Source organism: Rana temporaria, chromosome 1 (assembly GCF_905171775.1).
Source record: "Rana temporaria chromosome 1, aRanTem1.1, whole genome shotgun sequence".
In the NCBI taxonomy this organism is placed as follows: Eukaryota; Metazoa; Chordata; class Amphibia; order Anura; family Ranidae; genus Rana; species Rana temporaria.
Window position 1 is genome coordinate 247985941 of NC_053489.1, and position 23532 is coordinate 248009472.

A 23532-nucleotide genomic window follows, 5' to 3' on the forward strand; every position below is an offset into this window, starting at 1 on the left:
GTTCAGCAGCTCCCCAGGACAAGCACCACCAGCCAGGCTCCTCCCCTTTATATTAGGCCACCAGGCCGTAAGAAGAAATTGGGGGCAGTGGAGGAAGCCAGCCTGAAAATGATTCAGGAGGCGAGTGCCATCATGAGGGCCCCCCTCAACCCCACTGAGGCCTACAGTGCCTCCGTGGCACATGACCTCAATAAAGGCACGGAGGAGCAGAGGCAATTGGCCAAGGGCATCATCAACCAGGCCCTTTGGTGGATGCAGAGGGAGCTGCTGACCCCAGACACTGGGCTATGTGACCCGGCCCGGCTTGCTGAACATCATACTCCTGCTGCCACATCATCCCCACCTGCAAGGGCCCAGGGAAGACCCGCTGGAAGGCAGCCTGGAAGGAAGGTTGCAAGGAAGAGGAGACGTTGATGCCCTGCCTTCCATTTGATCCCCCACAAATGGCATCTTGTTTGGACTACCACAGCTTGGGTTCCTTTGGTTATGTGCTGCTGCTTCAGATTTTATTTTGTGTGCTTCCTGAGGTTGGCTAGTTTATCCTTCACCATGTTTCAAATGCAAGTTTGCATGTATGTTGCTAGCTGTTCAAGTGCTGCCATTCTGTTTTTGATCCTTTTTATAATTTGCTCAAATAAAAGCATTTTTGTTGATTTGAAAAACGTGTCTATTGTTTGTAATACTGTGGGTATTATTTTAGGCATCAAACATTACAAACAAATAAAATGTTTAATCTAAAATATTCACTAACTCATGTGGGGGGGGGGGGGGGGTCATTTGGTGTGCCAACATGGTAGACAATTTAAACAACCTTCAAAAAAATCATGTTAAATATACAAACAAAAGCTAAATCAAAACTATTTCCTATTAAAATATTCTAAATGGTGACATAACTATAAACACCTAAAGAAAGTGGGAAAGATAACCATTAAACATTAAAAGCAAAAAATTTGAAATGTGGAGGACCACTAAAAATATGATACGTCGGGCCAATAAAAGTTTGCAAAAATCTTACTACATCACAGCTAACAAATGTCACTTTTAAGTATGGAACAACTCAGTTGAAATAACATGAGCTAAATAACTGATTAGTTCTAGCAAGAGAAGAATGAATAAAACGACGGCATCAAGCATTGGTTATTGTGTGTTTTGCTTCAGTGTTCTATTGCTAGAATTAATCTTTCTATTGACGAATGTGCCATATCCCAAAGAAACGTGAGTTTTACCTGAACGAGCGCTCCCGTGGCCTCATTTAGTCTGAGCATGCGCGGGGTTTTTGTACGTTGGTTTTGTGTACTCACCACCAAACATGTACGTTCGGACAGGATTTGAGCGGACGGTTTTAAAACAAGTTTGGAAATAAATGTCTGCTGAAAAACGGCCCGGCGGGCAAATGTACGGTGAAATTCTGTACGCTCGTAACTACACACGACCAAACATGTATGCTGAAACTGGTCCGCGGGCCAGTTTCAGCAAACATGTTTGGTCGTGAGTATGGGGCCTAACAGTAACCATCGTTCCTTTAAACTGCACTGATCCTCTCCACTGAAGACATTACCTTCCTGCTCTTAAAAATATCAGTGCCATCAGTGAATCTAGTATACAGTATATTGTAAAATACTTGCATGCCTCATTGTCAACAGACCATTCATTTTAATTAACCAACCAGTAATAACACTGGGCCATATTCTGAGTAAAGTTACGATAGGATACTCCATCGTAACTCCCTTTTTTGACCCGTGTATCTATGCTCCTGATTCTTAGAATCATTTTTGCATAGATACACTTAAGATCCGCCATCTGTAAGTCACTTACACTGGCGGATCTTAAATGCAATGACGCCGGCCGCCGCTAGATGGCATTTACATGAAGGAGTCATTTGCATATGCAAATGATCCTTCTACGCCGATTCACGAACGAGTTCGCGTCGCGTAACCGTCGCTAACGTCGTTTGCGTAAGCGGAAACTTACCCCTGCTATATGAGGGGTAAATTTCCGCAAGTCTCGCGTAGGCCATGTTACGGATGGCGTCGGGTCCCCGTCGTGTTTTTTCGTCGGATACGTCGTTTACGTAAGTCGTTCTTGAATACGACTTTACGTCAATGACGCACACGTCGGCGTCATTGACGTTTTCCGCCGAGAACTGGAGCATGCGCACTGGGCTTTTTGCAGCCCGGCGCATGCCCAGTTCTTTTGCATCGGGGGCGCGCTTCATTTGAATAGAAGCCGCCCCCTTGGAGATCCGCCTGGCTACGCCGGGACACTTACACTCCGCTGTCCCAACTTATGGAGCAAGTGGTTGGGGAATACAACACCTGCTCCAGTAAGTTGGGACAGCGGAGTGTAAGTGCCCTAAGCGAAGCAGGCGGATATTTAGAGAGAGTATGGCCCAGTATGACCACTGACAGGTAAAGTGAATAACATTGATTATCTTGTTATAATGGCATAAGTGGGTGGGATACATTAGGCAGCAAGTGAATATGTGTTGAAGGCAGACAAAATAAGCAAGCATAAGGATTTTAGGGATATTGACATGGGCCAAATTCTAATGGCTTGGCAACTGGCTCTGAGCAACCTTTAAAATTGCAGTTCTTGTGGCATCTCCAGTGGTCAGGACCTACCAAAAGCAGTCCAAGCACTCAAGAATGGTTTGAGGAACACAGCAATGAGTTTGAGGTGTTGACTTGGCCTTCGAATTCTCGGTCCAAATCTCGGTCCAAACGGACATCTGTGAGATGAACTGGAAAAACAAATCAGAGGAAGCCCCCCCTTGCAACTTATAGGACTTAAAGGATCTGTTACTGAAAGCTTGGTGCCAGATACCACACCATACTTTCTAAGTCCCCATTCACACCTAGGCGTTTTGTCGCCTGTAGTGTGACGCCACTGCCGCCAGAGGGCTGGAAACACATTGCCCTCTATGGAGATGGTTCACATCTCCACGCCGGACGCCTGTCGCCTGCCGCCTGAAAAAAGGTCCCGGACCTTTTTTTCAGGCGGCTTTCGGCGTTCGGGGACCATCTCCATAGAGGGGCACATCCTAGGGGCACATCTAGGCGGACAATCGCAGCGTTTTGTCGCCGCAAATCGCGGTACAAACGCCGCTATTTGCCGCCGCAATTCGCGGGACAAAACGCTGCGATTTCGTCCGCCTAGATGTGAATGGAGCCTAAGGCTATAGTGGAGCCCCTGCCTCGATGGGTTCTGGTGGATGGTCATAATGTTATGGCTGATCAGTGTATGTCTTTGATTTTGAGTAATTGTCAACCTCTCAATATAATTCCTGATTTGAGGAATTCTGGATTCAATAAAGCTTTGTAAAATTGCTGTATTACATACATATTATGTGCTCTTTGTAGATTTCTATTTTGTAAATATATCCCTGAGAACCGGTTCACACTGGGGTGACCTGGGATCCGACTTCAAGTTGCCGCAGGTCGCCCCAAGTCGCGCGGGTCGAGAAAATTAATGGAAGTGAATGGAGCCGTCTTAACCACTTTAGCCCCGAGCCTGTTTTTCAGATTCGGTGTTTACGAGACTAAAACATTTTTTTTTGTTATAAAATTACTTAAAACCCCCAAACATTATATATTTTTTTTTCTAACACCCTAGAGAATAAAATGGCAGTCATTGCAATACTTTTTGTCACACTGTATTTGCGCAGCGGTCTTACAAGCGCACTTTTTTGGGAAAAAAATCACTTTTTTAAATTAAAAAATAAGACAACAATGAATTTGGCCCAATTTTTTTACATATTGTGAAAGATACACCGAGTAAAATGATACCCAACATGTCACGCTCGTGGCATGGCGTCACACTTTTACCCTTAAAAATCTCGATAGGCGACGTTTAAAAAATTCTACAGGTTGCATTTTTAAAATTACAGAGTAGGCCTAGGGCTAGAATTATTGCTCTCGCTCTAACGATCGCGGCGATACCTCACTTGTGTGGTTTGAACACCGTTTTCACATGCGGGCGCTACTCGCATATGCGTTCGCTTCTGCGTGCGAGCTCGTCGGGACGGGGCGCTTTAAAAAATTTTTTTGGGGGTTTTCGGATTTATTTTTATTTATTTTACAATTTTTAACTCTGAAATAAAAAATAAAAAATTATCACTTTTATTCCTATTACAAGGAATGTAAACATCCCTTGTAATAGAAAAAAGCATGACAGGTCCTCTTAAATATGAGATCTGGGGTCAAAAAGACCTCAGATCTCATATTTAGGCTTAAATGCAAAAAAAAAAAAAAATTTTTTTCATATGACAAAAAAAAAAATGTTGCTTTAAGAGGCTGGGCGGGACTGACGTTTTGACGTCACTTCCGCCCAGCAGAGCTATGGGGACGGGTGAAGGAGATTTTTCCTTCACTCGCAACCCCGCTCAGCTGCTGAACGGTCCCGATCTCCTCCGCCGCTACCGACGGCCGCCCACTGAAGAGATGAATATCTCGGTTGTGGCAGCAGCTGCTGCCGTTACCGAGATATTCATCTTTAAAGTGCCGACGTAGAATGACGGTGGGCGGTCGGTAACTAGTTAATGTACACTACTGAAGTCGCTCCAACTTCAGAAAAGTTTCCTGTACTACTTCAATCCGACTTCTAGGTGACCTGTACCCATTGATTTCAATGGAAGTCGGATCCCCCTTTACAGTAAGGCAACTTTACAGGAAGTCGCTCCAGTGTGAACCTGTTCTAAGGCAAGCCCCTCCCTCCCACAGGGGAACTCCACGCCAAATTTTGAATAAAAAAACAGCATGGGTTCCCCTCCAGGAGCATACCAGGCCCTTAGGTCTGGTATGGATTTCAAGGGGAACCCCCTACGCCGAAAACATGGCGTGGGGGTCTCCCCCAAATCCATACCAGACCCTTATCCGAGCATGCAGACCGGTCGGTCAGGAAAGGGGATGGGGACAGGCGACCCTCCTGAGCCGTACCAGGCAGCATGCCCTCAACATTGGGGGGGTGCTTTGGGGCAGGGGGCGCCCTGTGGCCCTCCCACCCCAAAGCACCTTGTCCCCATGTTAATGGGGACATGGGCCTCTTCCTGACAACCCTGGCTGTTGGTTGTCAGGGTCTGCGGGTGGGGGGCTTATCGGAATCTGGGAGCCCCCTTAAATAAGGGGGCCCCCAGATTCCAGTCCCCCACCCTATGTGAACGCGTATGGGGTACATCGTACCCCTACCCATTCACCTGGTGGTAGAAAAATGTTAATAAAAAAACACGACGGGAGGATGGCGTTGCGGACGTAACGTGACGCCGTGAGGGTGGGAGGTGCCGGAGCGCTCTATGGCAGCGAGGCAGCGTGTGTGCGGCGGGGATTCGAAAGATGCAGGAATCTGAGGGGATGTCAGAGCCCCGAAGCTAGCCCCGCGCTGCGCAGCGCGACCCTCCGCCAAGACCCAAAAAGACCCCTGATGCAATCTGGAAGCAGGCGCACAGACGTCCGATTCCACAGACACGCTGCTCCGGGAGAGAACAGCGGAGGAAGACGGAGGAGGACGGAGCCGAGTGCGGGACGAGAAAAACAAGTCTAGTTGGGTCGGGTGAGACGCTCAGTAGAGCCGAGCAGGGTCGGTTGCTGCACCGACCCCCCCCCCCCCCCCTGCCCTCCAGCTATCTAGCCCAGACTGGGCTGACCCGGTTTGCATACATGTCAAACAGTAAGACAAATGCTGACAACCTGTGGCAGAGATCCATGAGGGAAAATAATTGATTTGTATGTTAATATGACACAGGAAAGATACGGAACCTGAAATTTAAAAAGGAACTGTAATTGATAAGATGGCCATATGGTGAAGCAGGTATTGATGTTCTTTTGTTGCATGAGGAGTAGAAATCTGCACTATTTGAAAAGCGGACACAGAATACAATATCTGCATACCATTGGTGCAGGATCCATAGGAGACTGTGAAATGCTGGTAAATTCTGGTGCTTAAGACGGGGGATACATTGAAAAAAAAAAAGTAGGAAAGCGTCGCTTGGACCCGTGGCCTCTCTTGTTGTATGAACATTACTGAGAATAGACCTGTCAGTATATGAGGAACGGGAGGGAGGGAGGAAGATAAACCCCTAAACTCCTAAAAACCTCCAAATATCCCCCTATACACAAGGAGAGCATCCCCCTCTGTCCTTTCTCAGTGCTCTGTTGTTTTCTGCAGGTTTTTCTTTTTTTTCTTAGTGTTCCTATTATTTATTTATATTTGTTGCTGTGCTGATGCTGCTTGGTTGCCTACTCGCCTATCTGTGTAGCATTGTTACCTCTCAGAATATCCTAGAAAACCTCCAAATATCCCCCTATACACAAGGAGAGTGCTCCCCTCTGTCCTTTCTCAGTGCTCTGCTGGTTTTTGCAGATTTTCTTTCTTAGTGTTCCTATTACTTATTTATTTGTATCAGTTGCTGTGCTGATGCTGCCCGGCTGCCTACTCGCCTATCTGTGTAGCATTGTTACTTCTTAGAATATCCTTGTAGTAGGGAAGGGGAGGGAGACAGGGGAAGGAGAAGGGCAGGAAGGAAATCCCCTTAAAAAAAAAAAAAATAAATAATAAAAAAAAAAAAAAAAAAAATTTCGCAAAACTGGGGAAGAGAATAAGACCCTCCAGCAATAGCAGGATGAATAGAACAACAACGAGGGGTGTTACCTCAAAACCAACTAAAAACAACTCAGGGAACAGTTCTATACAGCAATATATGACGCAGGAAGGGAGTCTCAAAAGCCCAGGGCTTGCAAAAAAGATTGATAAAAAGAAGAACGAAAGCAAAAAAGGAGTAAGTAGCATGGAAAGCTCTAAAGGTGAAATAACAATAGAAAGTGAGCAAGAGCTCCACAATTTGGAAGAGCAAGTCCAAGACATGCAACCGCCTACAAAGGCAGAGATGAATACAATGCTGCTGAGGATGGAAAATGTTATCAGAACAGAAATTAATAAAGTAAGAACGGATCTTGGCGGGCTCCGCGAAAGAGTGGAAGAGACTGAGAAAAAAATAGAGGAACAGGATCAGGAAATAAATTACTTAAAAAAACAAGTAAGGGCGCTGAGCGACAGCCAAAGATTGGCGGCATATAGGATAGAGGACCAGGAGAATCGCAACAGGCGACAGAACCTGAGAATTAGAGCGATAGTAGAAGAAAAGGAGGAAGACCTGAGAACTATCATGAACACAATATTCAACCCTCTGCTTGAGAGGCCTGTACAATCAAAGCCCCTTAAGATAGAGAGAGTCCACCGAGTAGGGAACCCCCAACAGATAGAGAGGTACGGCCCAAGGGATGTTATCGTGCGATTCAGGAATTATGTCGATAAAGCAGAAATCTGGGGAAGACTCAGGGGGAAATCCCTGAGATATAGAGACACTGAGCTACAAATATTCTCCGATTTGTCCAAAGAAACGTTGGCAAGAAGAAGACATTTGAAACCCCTCTTAGACTTAATGCGGGCACATAATATAAAATATCAATGGGGGTTCCCGGCTTGCCTCATAGGCATAAAGGGCAGTAAAACAGCACGACTTAGGTTCCCGGAAGAATTAAATGAATTTTGTCATAAAATGGATTTAACAGCCCCAGAGTTGCCGGACTGGGTGGACTAGGTGATCTTCTTATAGCCCCGAGGTTGGAGGGGGTGGATTGGGGGGAGGAGGTGGGGTGGAGAGCTGATGGAGCGCCCTAGAGTACCACCACTAGTGAGGAGCCGTAGGTGAAGGAGAGGAGACAACCTATAGCGGCTCTCAGGCCAGGAATGGGCCAGGATGGGGGAGGGGGGGGAAATGGGGGGGGGGAGGGGAGGGGGGGATTTGGAGGGAGGAGGGAGGGGGGATGGGAGGGGGGAGTGGGGGGGTGGGGGGAGGCAGAGAGACCATCTGACTGACTTCACAAGAAAATATTCCAAACACTTAAAAAAAAAAAAAAAAAAAAAAGACATATGACAGATGTCAAGTTTCTCTCATATAATGTAAAGGGATTAAATTCCCATACTAAAAGACACAAAATTCTCTGTGAATTAACACAGTATAAAACAGATATTGCTTATCTTCAAGAGACCCATATTACTTTGGAATCCAATATAAAGCTCTACTCAACAGAATACCCGATATGGTATTATGGGGATACAATTTCATCGCGATCCCGGGGGGTTGCTATTGGATTCGCCCGTAGAATCCGATTCGCACTGGTGGATAGACAAACAGATCCGGAGGGGAGATTTCTGTTCCTGAAAATAAAACTGGGAGGAGAGATCTATACCCTAGCTAATGTATACGCCCCCAATGTAAACTCGGTTAAATATATTAGTAAAATCATGAGAAAATTAAAAGAATTTGAAGAGGGCCATGTAGTTTTGATGGGAGATTTCAATTTCTGTATGAGCCCAAGCCTCGATAGTACGTCCTGTGCACAGGGGACAAATCGTGAGCAATTAAAAATACTGATAAAACAAATGACACAAAATCAAATGGTGGATATATGGCGGATCCTCAATCCGAGGGCCCGCGACTACACGTTTTTCTCACCTGTGCATGGGACGTACTCGAGGATCGACTATGCCCTCGTAGACCACAGACTTCTGGAGAGGGTGATAGAGGCAAGGTGTGAGATCATGACGTTATCAGACCACGCCCCTATAACCTTAAAAATAAAAACTTCTATACAAAAAGACACTCCACCAGAATGGAGATTGGATGAGAGTCTGCTGGGGGACGAGGAGGTAGTGGAGAGGATACAGAAAGAGTTGGAATGTTATTTTCAGGAGAACGACAAGGAGGGTATCTCAAGAGCATCCCTTTGGGAGGCCCATAAAGCGTATATAAGGGGAATCTTTATCGTAGAAGGGGCAAGGAAAAACAAAATAAGAACGAGTAAATTAAAAACACTAAGGGAGGAGATATATCGGCTAGAACAGGAACATAAGTCACAGGGGCAAAAGAGGGAAATATTTCATAAGTTGAGTATAATAAGGGATGAATATAGAGCTCTGGCGGAACAAGAAACTAAGAAACATATAGACCGGACAGAGAGAGAAAGATACGTCTGGGGAAACAAACCTAGTAAAAATTTGGCCAGAATGGTAAGAAAAAAGAAAACTAGGAATTTTATAGAAAAAATCAGAGACAGGAAGGGTGACTTAGTATATGCGACAAATAAAATAGCAGAAGTATTCCGGAGCTACTATGAAGAACTTTACGATATCCAACAAAAGATCAGGTGCCCACATGAAAAAATGGACAAGAGTAGGGAAATACTACAGTTAGCTAATCTCCCAAAATTAGAAGAAGAGGAGGTAGAAGAGATGGAAGGTTCAATAACGGAACAGGAAATAAGGGAGGCCTTAAAAAACACTCCTAAGGGGAAAAGTCCCGGGCCAGATGGCTTTACATCTGCCTACCTACAAAAGTTCAGTACCATCTTAATCCCCAGACTCTGCCAATACTTCAATGGCCTTGGAACTGACTATGAAATGAGTAGAGAGGCTCTAACAGCAACGATTACTGTGATCAAAAAAGAGGGAAAGGATAATACGACCTGTTCGGGCTATCGACCGATCTCACTCCTAAACGCAGATACGAAACTGTATGCAAAAATCTTAGCGGAAAGAATGAAGGGAGCGATGACAGCCATTATCCACCCAGACCAGGTAGGTTTTATACCTGGGAGGGAGGGAAAGGATAATGGTGTGAGGGCGCTCCTTCTCCTGGAGCAGATCAAAGAAAGTGGGACCCCCGGTCTATTCCTGTCGGTTGATGCTGAGAAAGCTTTCGACAGGGTAGACTGGGGATTCCTGATACAAACCCTAGAATTCATAGGAATAGGTCCTGGGATGATAAGGAGAATAAAAACCCTATATTTCCACCCGTGTGCAAGGATCAAAATTAACGGATCCTTATCCGCCCCTTTTGAGATGAAAAATGGGACTAGGCAAGGATGTCCCCTATCTCCCCTCCTCTTCGTCTTAGCATTGGAACCCCTCCTGGCAATGGTCCGACAAAACCCAGAAATCTATGGGGTAGAAGTAGGCGAAGACGAGCATAAATTGTCAGCCTTTGCTGACGATATATTATTCTACATAAGTAGCCCAAGAGTCACCCTCCCGAAGTTAATAGATACCTTAAAACAATATGGCGAGGTCTCAAACTTTAAAATGAATACAACAAAAACGGAGATTTTGAATATTAATATCCACAAAGATGAAGAACTATATCTGCGGAAGAAATTTAATTTCTCCTGGCAAAGAGAGATAAAGTATTTGGGTATAAAAATGGCAAATACTTTGAAAAAAATATATAGAATAAATTTTATCCCCCTCCTCGACGAAATTAAAAGAGAAATTAAAACCATATACAATAGACCAATATCGTGGTTTGGGAGGATAAATGTGGTAAAAATGGTACTTATCCCCAAAATTTTGTATAAATTCCAAATGGTCCCAATCTATTTGCCTCCGTCATATATCAAAATAATTAACTCCCTTCTAATGAAATACATATGGAACAATAAAAAACATAGAGTCTCTGCCCAAATCCTAAAACGAACCAAGAAAAAAGGCGGCCTGGCTGTACCTGACATTAGGTTATACTACAACGCTTCGGTCCTCACACGGGTCATAGAATGGGCTAAAGAGTCACAGGATAAAAGGTGGATAAGTATTGAATGCAACCTAGCGAGGGCACAGTTAGGGAGATTAATCTGGAACCCCCCACACTATAGAACCCTACACACGTCAACACACGCAATTACACATAACGCTTTAAGGATATGGGATCGACTACACAAACAATTAAAAACTAAATTCAACTCACCCCTTATAGATTTGAAAGAAAACGAATATTTTGCACCTGGGACTAAAGAGGTAGGTGGTAAGTGGATTAAAAATAGAACACAGTTAAAAGACATAACACTAGAGGGCAAAATTATGACCCTTCACGAAATTAGGATTGAAATGGAGGCACTCGGCGAGTGGAGATACCTTCAGTTGGTGTCATTCGTTAAGTGCCTCCCACACCCATTGAGGTCACGAGAGGAGTACACTACATTGGAACAGATGTGCAGTACCGAAAGCTCAAAAGGAAATATCTCCAAAGTATATAAATATTTACAGAAAATAGACGAGTCGGATACGCTAAACTACATACAGAAATGGGAGAGAGACCTAGGAGTTCCAAGGGGGAAGACGACCATAGGGAGAATCCTTAATTTGACTCATACTTCGGCGGTTGATGTAAAAACCGCCGAGATGAACTTCAAGTGTCTGACAGGATGGTACACTACCCCAGATAAAATGGCCAAATTCGGAGTAGGGGAGTCAGAGGAATGTTGGAGAGGATGTGAGGCAAGAGGAACGATGGCCCACCTGTGGTGGGACTGCGTAAAAATTAAAACGTTCTGGGGAAAAGTCTTGGATTTGATAAAAGAGATAACTAAAAAAGAATTGGAAAATAATCCTTGGATAGTCCTCTTTCATGGGGGAGAAACGCCAGTGAACGATTATAGGGGATCACTAATTCCGCATTTGTTGAACTCTGCGAAACGATTAATACCCCTAAAATGGAGAAACCCGGTAAGCCCGCAAATATGGGAGTGGATCGACTCTGTAGAGGGTACTTATAGGAGGGAGAAAGTAAAATACGGTGGCGAAAAGAACAAGGCAGGAAATAAGGAAATCTGGGAAACATGGATTGATTTTAAAAAGTCTCGGAAATACGCAGAAAATATGAGAGAGGAATAAGAATGCAGCAATATAGGAAATAAAAATACTAGGTGGAGTCGGGAGATGGTCTGGGAGGGGTGGGAAGGGTAGTGGGGGGGAGGGAGGGGTGGGAAGGGACTGGGATGGGGTGATGTGCCACGTTATCACGTAATGATAGCATGTTTGATCTCGTATATATGAGGAACGCTCTAGCCCGCTTAAATTGTTAAAGGGCTGAAAGAAGATATGTTTAAAAAAAAAAAAAAAAAAAAAAAAAAAATAAACTACCACAAATGATGCTATACCTGAAATAGAGACGGAATTATGAATAAAATCATGAGCAGGTCTCTTGCTGTGGTTATGTCTGACGTGGAAAAAAAAAAAAAAAAAAAAAAAAAAAAAAAAAATAAAAAAAATAAAAAAACACTACACAGGTTTTTAAAGTAGTTTATTAGGCAGCTCCGCAGGTCTTCTTCCGACTTCGGGGGTCTTCCGACTTCTTTCAGCTCTTTTACCAGCAGGGGCCCGGTCTTCTCCCTTCTTCCAACTTCAGGGGGTCTTCTTCAGACTTGGGGGGTCTTCCGACTTCTCCGCTCTCTTCTCCCGCTCTCCGGTTCTTTTTCTCTTCTGCCGGGCACCATCGCTGTTCTCTTTCAGCTCTTTCACAAGCGGGGGCCCGGTCTTCTGCGTTGCCTTCTCTTCTTCTCCTCTTCGATGTTGACACCCGGCATTACAGCGGGAGGGAGCGTTGAGTCAACATCGAAGAGGAGAAGAAGGTGACGCTAGAGGACTGGGCCCCCGCTGGTGAAAGAGCTGGAAGAAGACAGAAGTGGTGCCCGACAGAAGAGAAAAAGAACCGGAGAGCGGGAGAAGAGAGCGGAGAAGTCGGAAGACCCCCCGAAGTCGGAAGAAGACCTCCCGAAGTCAGAAGAAGGGAGAAGACTGGGCCCCCGCTGGTAAAAGAGCTGAAAGAAGACAGCAGTGGTGCCCGGCAGAAGGGAGAAGTCGGAAGACCCCCGAAGTCGTAAGAAGACCCCTGGAGCTGCCTAATAAACTACTTTAAAAACCTGTGTAGTTTTTTTTAATTGACATTTTTCTACCACCAGGTGAATAGGTAGGGGTACGATGTACCCTATACTCATTCACATAGGGTGGGGGGCCGGGATCTGGGGGCCCCCTTGGGGCTTCCAAATTCAGATAAGCCCCCTACCCGCAGACCCCGACAAACAATGGTCAGGGTTGTCGGAATGAGGCCCTTGTCCCCATCAACATGGGGACAAGGTGCTTTGGGGTGGGGGGGCCACAGGGCGCCCCCTGCCCCAAAGCACCCCCCCCATGTTGAAGGCATGCCGCCTGGTACGGCTCAAGAGGGGGGGAGCGCTCGGCCGTTCCTACCCCCTTTTCTGACCGGCCGTTCCGCATGCTCGGATAAGGGTCTGGTATGGTTTTGAGGGGACCCCACACCGTGTTTTCGGCGTAGGGGGTTCCCCTTGAAATCCATACCAGACCTAAGGGCCTGGTATGCTCCTAGAGGGGGAACCCATGCCGTTTTTTTATTACAAGTTTGGCATCGAGTTCCCCCTCCTGGAGGCGACTTCAAGTCGTGTTGTGGGTCACGTTGTGATTCATACTCAAGTCATGTTCAAGTTGCCTCCCAAAGTCGCGCTGGAAGTTGTCTTGCCCCTGTGTGAACCGGCTCTGATGGAAATATAGCGGAAAAAGTCTCTGGCACAATAACATGAGAAACTAGCTGAGAAGCATCTTCACAGCAACAACATCTTCACAAGATACATGGCATTTGTTTTACTATACAGTTCAAATTGGAGATATGTAACTTACATGTGACATGGCTGTTTGCTTTGTTTTACCTAAAGAGAAACACAGTACATGTTGTTTATTGATTCACCTAATGATCTTAATACTTGTTCAGACATCTATAATAATTTGCCTTACTTTGTTCAGAAATTAGCAATTTTTATTCTACAGCCCAGTGTTTGGAAGTCCATGCTAAAACTAAAATCCCTGCATCTATAGACACCAGCAATCTAACACTAACCTATCTATCCCTGTAAAGATAAAAATCAGTATACATACCTTTTTGGAAGCCGCTCTGACCCAATCCGACCAGATCCCACGCTAAGCTATCAGCCGCAGCTTCGCTGTGTAGGCCGGTGCAGAGGACACGGACGACAGTAACTTTATGGGTGATGTCACTCCCCATTCATTTCACAGCTGTTGTCAGCTGTGTCCTCTGCAGAGCTTCCGCCGCTGGAGACCGGGTCAGATCGGCTTCAGAAAAGGTATGTATACTGCTTTTTTCTTTACATGGCTAGATAGGTTAGCGTTAGATCATTGGTGTCTATAGATGCAGGGATTTTAGTTTTAGCATAGACTTCCACTTTAATGTGAGAACACCTAATGGCATAGTCCATCACTGAGATGAAGATGGGAATAAGTTAGCACGGGATGGGCAAAGTCTATGTTGTCCAGGATTGGCCACATAGTAAAAACAGAGGCCTGGATTCAGTAAGATTTGCGCATAAATTATGGAGGCACAGGGCAACGATTTTGTCCTGCGCCCCCGCAAATTTGCGCCGCTGCCCTCGATTCACGGAGCAGTAGCTCCCTAAATTACGAGGGCGCGCCGGCAAAATTGCCCGGCGTAAGCGCACGCAATTTAAATGATCCCGCAGGGGGCGGGAATCATTTAAATTAGGCGCGTTCCCGCGCCGATCGTAAAGCGCATGCGCCGTCGGGAAACTTTCCCGACGTGCATTGCGGCAAATGACGTCGCAAGGACGTCATTTGCTTCAAAGTGAACGTGAATGGCGTCCAGCGCCATTCACGAATCACTTACGCAAACGACGTGAAATTCAAATTTCACGACACGGGAACGGCGGGTATACTTTAGCATTGGCTGCCCCTACTATTAGAAGGGGCAGCCTTACGCTAAAGACGCCGTACGGAAACTCCGTAACTTGCGTACGCAGGGCTCGCGCATTGTGAATCGGTGTTAGTATGCAATTTGCATACTATACACTGAGCACAATGGGAGCGCCCCCTAGCGGTCATCGCAAGAATGCAGCCTAAAATCTGCGTGGCATAAGAGCCTTATGCCACGCAGATTTTAGGCTGCAGTCGGCGTTACGATGTTCCTGAATCAGGAGCATTCGTAACGCCGGAGCAAGTCAGCAATTGCGCTGCGTAACTATGGTCACGCAGGCGCAATTGCTCTCTGAATCCGGGCCAGAGAGTTTTAGAGTGATCTTCAGAAAGCCATTGCTGCAGAGAACCTGAGGAGCTCTGATGGATGATTTTGTTAAAGTCTAATAGCTAGTATCAGAAAGAGTTAGGTCGGCGTATCAGTAGATACGCCGACCTAACTCGGAATCTGCGCCGTCCTGAGTTTAAGTGTATTCTCAAACTGAGATACATTTAAACCTAGCTAAGATACGACAGCCTGCTGGGTGCAATATTTAGGCTGGCCGCTAGGTGGCGCTTCCATTGAGGTCGGCGTAGAATATGTAAATCACTAGATAAGCCTATTCACGAATGTATGTGTGCCCGTCGCAGTGAAGATATGCCGTTTACGCAAGGCATTTTCAGGCCTAAAGTTATTCCATCAAATAGCTGGACTAGTAATGTTAAGTATGGCCGTCGTTCCCGTGTCGAAATTTGAAAATTTTACGTCGTTTGCGTAAGTCGTGCGTAAATAGGGCTGGACGTAATTTACGTCCACATCGAAACCAATACGTCCTTGCGGCGTACTTTGCCGCAATGCACACTGGGATATGTACACGGACGGCGCATGCGCCGTTCGTAAAAAAACGTCAATCAAGTCAGGTCACCTCCCATTAACATAAAACATGTCCCCTCAGCCTAATTTGAATTAGGCGCACTTACGCTGGCCACATTTACGATACGCCGCCGTAAGTTAGGAGGCAAGTACTTTGTGAATACAGTACTTGCCTATCTAACCTAAGGCGGCGTAGCGTAAATACGATACGCTACGCCGCCTTAAAGATGCGGCGGTCTACTTGAATCTAGCTAATAGTTTAGTAAAAAAATCAGCAGAAGGGACACTACTTACAGTTAATGCAATGTGTCCCCTGTGCTGATGGCTGCAGATTTACAGTATTTATCGGCGTATACGCGCACTTTTTTGCCCTGAAAATCAGGGCAAAATCGTGGGTGCGCGATATACGCTGATACCCGCTTTCCCGCGCCGAGTTTGAATACTGCGCCGACATATACCGAGCGCAGTACACTCGCCAGTCTCGGCTCCTCTCGCGCTGACGTCCTGGACGTACAGGACGTCAGCGCGAGAGTAGCCGAGCCTGCCCGACCATACACGAGTGTACTGCGCTCTGTATATGTCGGCGCAGTATTCAAACTCGGCGCAGGAAACGAGCGGGGAGGACGCGAGGACGCCGCAGAAGGACGCCGGACCCGACGAGGAGGACACCCGAAGCCGCAGACGGACGCCGGACCCGAGGAGGCCGCCGATGGACGCCGCGCAAGACACCAAAACTGTAAGTACAAAAAATCTTTTTTCCACAGGAATTTCGGGTAACTTTAGGGGTGCGCGCTATACGCGGGAGCGCGCTATACCCCAATAAATACGGTAGTTGAAATCTTCTGTCCTCCAAACCACCCCTTCCTCCATTCATAGAAGCTGTATTATAGCATCTTCTAGATTGTAAGCTCTAACGAGCAGGGCCCTCTGATCCCCCCTGTATTGATTTGTATTGTGACTATACTGTCTTCCCTGATGTAAAGCGCTGCGCAAACTGTTGGCGCTATATAAATCCTGTATAATAATAATAATAATAATAATCTATGGAAGAACAACAGTTTATGAAAGGAGGTAGACCTTTCTTTCATCTGTCCATCCTTCATTCATAGATTGTTTTTCATTCAATTTCCGAGTACAAGATACTGATTTGCCATCTTTTTTTAACGCAGGATCTGAACATTGAAGCTTGATTGAGCTCTGTCTTTCCTAAAACTGGCCATACACTAGTAGATTTTCATATCTTCTTAGGAAGATTTGTATGGACATTTCTACCTACTGTACATTCTCAGAATTTTTGATGATTTGACTAACGTGATTTGAAAGTACTTCAAAATTGTATTTGCTTTTAATATGCAATTAGACAACAAATGGACTTTAATTAAAACTGCATACACTGTTCAAAATGTGTTTGTAAGAGAAAAAGTAAATTTTGCTCCTTCAAATCTTCTTGTCACTGCAGTTGAAAACTAATATAGATTTGACCCTATTAACCATTAGAAATTTGAATGAACACTCTTGAAAGGAAAATTTCAAAATAAAATACTCTACTAGTGCATGGCTAACCTAAATCTTTTCCTGATGTTATCTGATATCCATTGTGATCTGGACCAGGGCCGGCCTTTGGGGTGTGCGGGGTGTGCGGTCGCACAGGGTGCCATACCAACATGGGCGCCTGGCGACCTGCACAGATTCTGACCGACACAGGTTCGCCCCCCCGGGACAAAATAGGACTTAGCGCCGTTAGCGGCCGGGTGGCATGCCGTGCGTGGTGACAGGAAGGCAGCCGCACCCGAGCGAGCCGTCAGCACACCAGGGACCCGGCCGCAATGATCCCCCTTCCCTGTGCAGCGCCGCGGGTCTTATGAGTCTTCGGCTGCCTGTGACTGTCTCACAGTTACACAGCCTAGCAGTGCAGCGCCTCCCCCTTTTCTGTCCTGTGCTGTGTGTGCAGCACGTGGCTCAGATGACCAGCTTGCCAGGTGCCAGGTCTGAAGGGGGGGGGGGTCCTGTATTGTGGGGGGGTCCTATATTGTGGGGGGGGTCTGTATTTTAAGGGGGAGGGGGTTCTGTATTGGGGGGGTCCTGTATTGTGGGGGGGTCTGTATTGTGGGGGGGGGTGTCTGTGTTGTAGGGGGGGTCCTGTATTGTGGGGGGTCCTGTATTGTGGGGGGGTCTGTATTTTAAGGGGGAGGGGGTTCTGTATTGGGGGTCCTGTATTGTGGGGGGGGTCTGTATTGTGGGGGGGTGTCTGTGTTGTAGGGGGGAGGGTGTCCTGTATTGTGGGGGGGTCTGTATTTTAAGGGGGAGGGGGTTCTGTATTGGGGGGTCCTGTATTGTGGGGGGTCTGCACTGTAGGGGGATGGGTCTGCACTGTAGGGGGAGACTGTAGGGGGGTCTGCGTAACATGCAGGGTGTCCAGAACTGTTAGGGGGGGTCTGTGTAACATATAGGTGTCTAGAGCTGTGGGGGGCTGTGTAATGTAAAGTGATGCAGGGTGCTGTGTTATATAAAGGGGTCCACTGGTGTAGTTGTGGAGAGGGGTACACAGTAGTGACAGAGATATTGAAGGATGCAGGGGGCACAGTGGGGTTTTTAAATTTTACCGTGGGGGGCAGATATAGGATCTGCCCGGGTGCCAAAAACTTTTTTCTGTAAGTAAGTCTGTTTTTTGGGAACATTACGGAATGAAAGGCTTTCAAATGGAGCCGGTATTGGAGAAATGGGTGTGGACACTGAAAGGGCGTGGTTACGGAGGGGCTTGGTTACAGAGGGTGTGGTTACGGAGGGGTGTGGTTATGGAGGGCGTGGTCACCAGGGGGCGCTGTAAAGCTTTCTCGCACAGGGCGCCTAAAGGCCTAAGGCCGGCCCTGGTCTGGACACATGACTTGAGCAGCTGCGCATCTTAACCACTTGCCATACAGGCCTATTCTGACACTTTCGCTCCTACTTGTAAAAATCCCCATTTTTTTTCTTTGCTAGAAAATGGCCCCCAAACATTATATATATTTCTTTAGCAGAGGTATGGCCCAATTCTTGTCTAGAGGAGTTTGTGCACAGGTACGGCTAGCAAACACCGCAAAAGGCTGCTCTCACTATGTAGATGTAATTATTCAGTTGGATGGGTTAAATAACTAGGATACATCTAGGTTAGATGAGCTTAGGGATCTGGGGGATGTTGTTTGCACAAAAGTGTAGTTGTATTTAAAGATGTCAGAATGAAAGATTATTCCTGGTTACTATGGTTTTGATCTTGTTACTGTATATAATCAAAAGCGTCCCTAGGGGGGGGGCAGAGGGGGCCCTGACCCCCCCCAACATCATGCTGTGCCCCACCATTTTGCAATTTTTGTATTTTGCTCCCCGAGAGGGAGAGCGTCCCCAGTCAGCTCTGTGGGGGATTCCTCCCCCTCCCTCTGCTCGCCGACACTGCATAATGCGAGCGCTCACACAACCAGATATTCTAGCCTGGACTGTGTTTAAGTGTGTGCACTGCAGACTGCAGTACACTGTAATCACTGAACTACATTATCTCCATCCCTTCTCTCCCCCCCCATCTGTCTCCCTCCCCCTCTCCTGTTCTTTCAAAACATTCACAATTTACTTTCACTTTCAGTTAGGCAGAAAATATACGGTGCAAATTTCTTTCCTGCATCCACAGATTGCAGTAAAGAAACTTGCATGATTCCCCCATCAACAGACAGTGGTGACAGGGGAATATCCCTCCTGCCCAGCAATTATATTCTCCCGACAAACAGTGATTATCACCAGTGGCTATACAGCAACCACTAGTGATAATTATAAGAGAATCTGCTCATTAATGGTTCAAATCTCAGCCAGTTTCTGCTGAACCAGCTGAGATTTAAACTGTCTATGGCTGGTCTTAGCTCTTAGGCAGCCCATACATTGATTAGCACTGTGGAGTGTCGGCTTCCTGGCGTGATCGGGCATGTGGGATTTCAAACACACCCGAGCCCATCTCTATTGGTTGTAGACAGTTGAGCTCCCTGCAGGTTGCTTAGCAGCAGTGGACCCTTCTCTGACATGCTGATCGGGATGCAATCCAGGTGATGCTCTTAGTCAAATCCTAGTCATAAATATTAGTGATTTTATTGATCAAAGCCCACACTTTACAGGCATAGAGCCCACATGGCTGCTGATCATACGGTTGATTATATTTATGTGGTTGTACTCTTGATGCTAATAAATACTGTGTTTATTAGATCTGACTGGGAGCATCACCTGGATCACATGCCGATCAGCATGTCAACAGAGAAGGTTATACAGCATTACTGCTGCTAGGTGACCAGCTGGGGGCTCGGCTCTCTATAACCAATAGTGCCAGCCTTCCCCTGCATGCACCCATAATGTCACCAGCACTAGGTCCTAATAGACTGCCGCCGCTGCCAAGGAGACAGATGCCAGACCAGCGCTGTAAATAGCAGGGACAGGACAGCTGGGGATCCCCACTGTGGCAGAACACCAGGGCCCGGTGACAAGACAACCTTTGCAACAATGATAGTTCTCCCACTGCTTTGGACCCTTATATTTTGTTGGTGTGCTGGTGACATATATCTCTTGTTTTCTGCCACCCTGGGGGGCCCCAGTATAGTAGGAAGGGAGCTCACTGCAGAACATGTGAAAGGGCCCATAGTGGGATCGTAGTAAAGGGCCCCAGGATATATATATATATAATTGCATTTTATAGTTGGCCCCCCTACTTTTGTCCCTGTCCCCCCATGTGCCCCCCCTAAATATGAAAGCTGGAGACGCCACTGTATATAATCTTTTGTAGAATCTTTAGCGGAGAAGTTACTCCAGTGTCTACATGTGTGCTAGTTAACCACAATTCACACCTCCAGTCATCTTGACCAGTCTGAGCGAGGTTGCCCACACTGTCCTAAACTTACGTTTTATGAAAAGGTAAACCAAGATAAGGATGTTTATCAGAATAAAACTTGTGAAAAAGATGAACATTACACTCAACCAAGATGAAGCATCTGAAGAAAAAAAAAACAACAATGCTTAGTATGCTGGTTATTTAAGGAAAATGATTAGTGACAATTGTAGTTATAATTATTTATTATTGTAATAAGAAAAAATAATCAAATCTCAGCTTAAAGTGGTAGTAAACCCTTAAATACACCCAGTAAAGTGAGTGGCCTCAGGTGATACACAGAGATAAAGCAAAGCCTCCTACATAAGTTGAACCTGTTTATCTGCAGTCTTCTCTTCTCTACAGCCGTTCAACGTCCAGAATTTATAAAGCTTGGCTGAGTTGTCAGAAAAAGAGGGAGTAGAGAGCATGAAGTTACACTCTGCAGAGCTCAATGAGGGAAGCTGTGAAAGCTGATTGGAGGGAAGGGACACCCCCCAAACTGAGAATGTATTTTAGCTGGAGATCCCTCTAGTCACTTTTTTTCCTTGTGTCTGGAAAACTTGTCAGAAGTAGGGATGAGCTGCGTGTTCGAGTCAAACTCATGTTCGACTCGAACATCGTACAGTATGTTCGACATTTCGTCGAAATACGAACGTTACGGGCCGTTCGCGCCAAATTCGAGTGGCGTGTCACGGCCCATAATTCACTGCGGCATCGCAGAGCATTGCTGGCTGATGATTGGCCAAGCATGCACTATGACCCACATGCTTGGCCAATCACAGCTTGCAAAAAACGGAGAGCCATAATTGGCCAAAGCCAGGGTGGCTTTGGCCAATTATGGCTCAGGGGGTTTAGTACACGCCCCACACTATAAAAGGCTGCCTGCAAGTCAGCCTTGTGTAGTGTGTTGCGGTGGTTAAGAGAAGACAGAGAGAGAGTGTCATTTATTGCAGGTAGATAGAGCAGGCAGGCAGGCAGGCAGGCTAGTCAGTTAGAGTTACAGTGTGTAGAGGATATACAGTATATGCATCCCAGGTGTTGTATATATATTTATACACTGTATTGAGTTTAGCTAGATCCACTCTTCCTAATTTACTGACAGGCAGGCAGGTGATTGTGCTAGCTGCAGTATTCTCACATGGTGTACTGTCTGTGTCCTCTGCACATTGTGCACCTAACGTAAAGCTGGTGTTTCTCATATTTACTCCTAGAAGCAGGGATCTGCTCATATTAATACTACGTGTACTGTCTGTGTCCTCTGCAGGCCATTAGTATGTCTGGAAGGACAACAAGGAGAGGCAGAGAGTCACGAGCCGATAAAAGAGGGCAAGCAGGCTCTGCGTCTAGAGGCAACAGTGCTGGTCGTGGACACGGTGCATCCTCATCAGCACGTGGCTGTGGGACACGCTCTTCCTTTTTTTTGGCAGCTGGCCGTGTTGAGACGCAACATGCCGAAGACTTGGTAGAGTGGATGACCAAGCCGTCCTCATCCTCTTTATCCTCTCTCACCCAGGCTCAGGGTACCTTGTCTGGCAAAGCAGCTGCCAACGCGGCCTCTTCCCTCTGCTCAATGGCATCAGTCACTCCTTCCCTAGCCCCACCATGTCCTCCTGAGAGGTCCCCCCAAAATGTTTGACCACGGCGTTGGGTACATGCTGCAGGAGAATGCACAGCGTTTTTAAGGCTCCGATGATGGTACACAGCTAGAGGAAGGCAGTAACGTGAGCCCAGAGAGAGGGGGTGCCCAAGAAGGACAGCAATCTGGCAGTCATGTTCCCCCAGCTGCAGCATACTGCCAGGTTTTCTACAGTGATGAGGAGGGAGGGGATGAAGAGGTCACTGACTCTGCACGGGTGCCTGATAGGAGAGAGGAGGAGAAGGAGGAGGCACATCTCCAATGAGGCAGGATGCCCTCCAGGGGCCAGCTTAAGGGCAGCACACCGACTGCATCACAACGCAGAGCTCTGCATGTGCAGGGCGCTGCTGTCTCTCAGCGTTATTCCAAAAGTTCTTTGATGTGGGCCTTTTTTGAGACAAGTGCATCAGATCGCACCGCTGCTATTTGCAACATATGTCTCAAGCGTATCTTGTGTGGACAAAACATCACCCGCTTGGGCACCACATGCTTGACCAGACATATGTCGACCTGCCATGCAGTTCGTTGGCAAGCGTACCTCAAAAAACCACACCAAAGAACAAAGCGGACCTCTCCTTGCTCCTCATCAGCTGGGATCTCCAACCCCACTATACCCTCAGTCCTCTCTGAAGCCTGCACTGATAGGACTGAAGGTGTAGAATTAGGTGTGTCACAGCCAAGTACTTGCGGGCAATCTACTATCAGTACACCGATAGCAGATTGTACCAGGCAAATTTCCCTGCCCCAGCTGCTGCAGCGCCAAAAGAAGTTCTCTCCCAGCCATCCACATGCCCAGCGGTTGAATGCTAGCTTAGCTAAATTGCTAGCACTTCAACTGCTGCCTTTTCAGTTGGTAGATTCTGCCTCCTTCCATGAGTTTGTGGAATGTGCGGTACCTCAGTGGCAAGTTCCCAAACGTCACTTTTTCTCACAGAAGGCGATTCCGGCTCTCTACCGGCATGTGGAAGGCAATGTCCATGCCTCGCTGGACAGGGCGGTTAGTGGTAAGGTGCATATTACCGCTGACTCATGGTCCAGCAGGCATGGACAGGGACGTTACCTATCTTTCACGGTGCATTTGGTGACTCTGCTGGCAGCTGGGAAGGACGCAGGACAAGTTACAGCACCACGCCTCCAAAATGATACTACTGGTTGTGACACACCTCTCTCCTCCACCCCCTCCTCTTCTTCTTTCTCTGTGGCCTCTTTCTGTGCTGATGTGTCCTCTGGACCAGCGGTGATCCGTAGGCGTTCAAGGGGCTAGGCAGGTACGCAGGCAAAGAAAGGCAATGCGGTGCTTGAGCTGGTGTGCTTGGGGGACAGGAGCCACACTGGGCCAGAGGCTCTGTCAGCTCTGCAGGGGCAGGCTCAGAGGTGGTTGACGCCACACCAGCTTAAGCCAGGAATGGTGGTTTGCGACAATGGCACCAACCTCCTCTCCGCCCTGCGACAGGGACAACTGACCCATGTGCCCTATTTTGCTCATGTCCTTAACTTGGTGGTGCAGCAGTTCTTGGACAGGTACCCGTGCTTACAGCATGTCCT

The 23532-nt window shown here is 46.8% G+C and overlaps 1 protein-coding gene across 5 annotated transcripts in view; it reads right to left on the reverse strand.

Moving 5' to 3' along the window:
- The window catches only part of LOC120940306, a 95204-nt gene that overhangs the window by 27530 nt on the left and 44142 nt on the right, over positions 1 to 23532 (reverse strand). For all 5 annotated transcript variants that reach the window (XM_040353110.1, XM_040353103.1, XM_040353095.1 and 2 more), the window contains 2 exons: positions 20383 to 20472; positions 13519 to 13547 (listed from right to left, as the gene is read on the reverse strand). In XM_040353110.1, coding sequence (XP_040209044.1) covers positions 13519 to 13547; positions 20383 to 20472 — 119 coding nt within the window. The remainder of the gene's footprint in view (positions 1 to 13518; positions 13548 to 20382; positions 20473 to 23532) is intronic.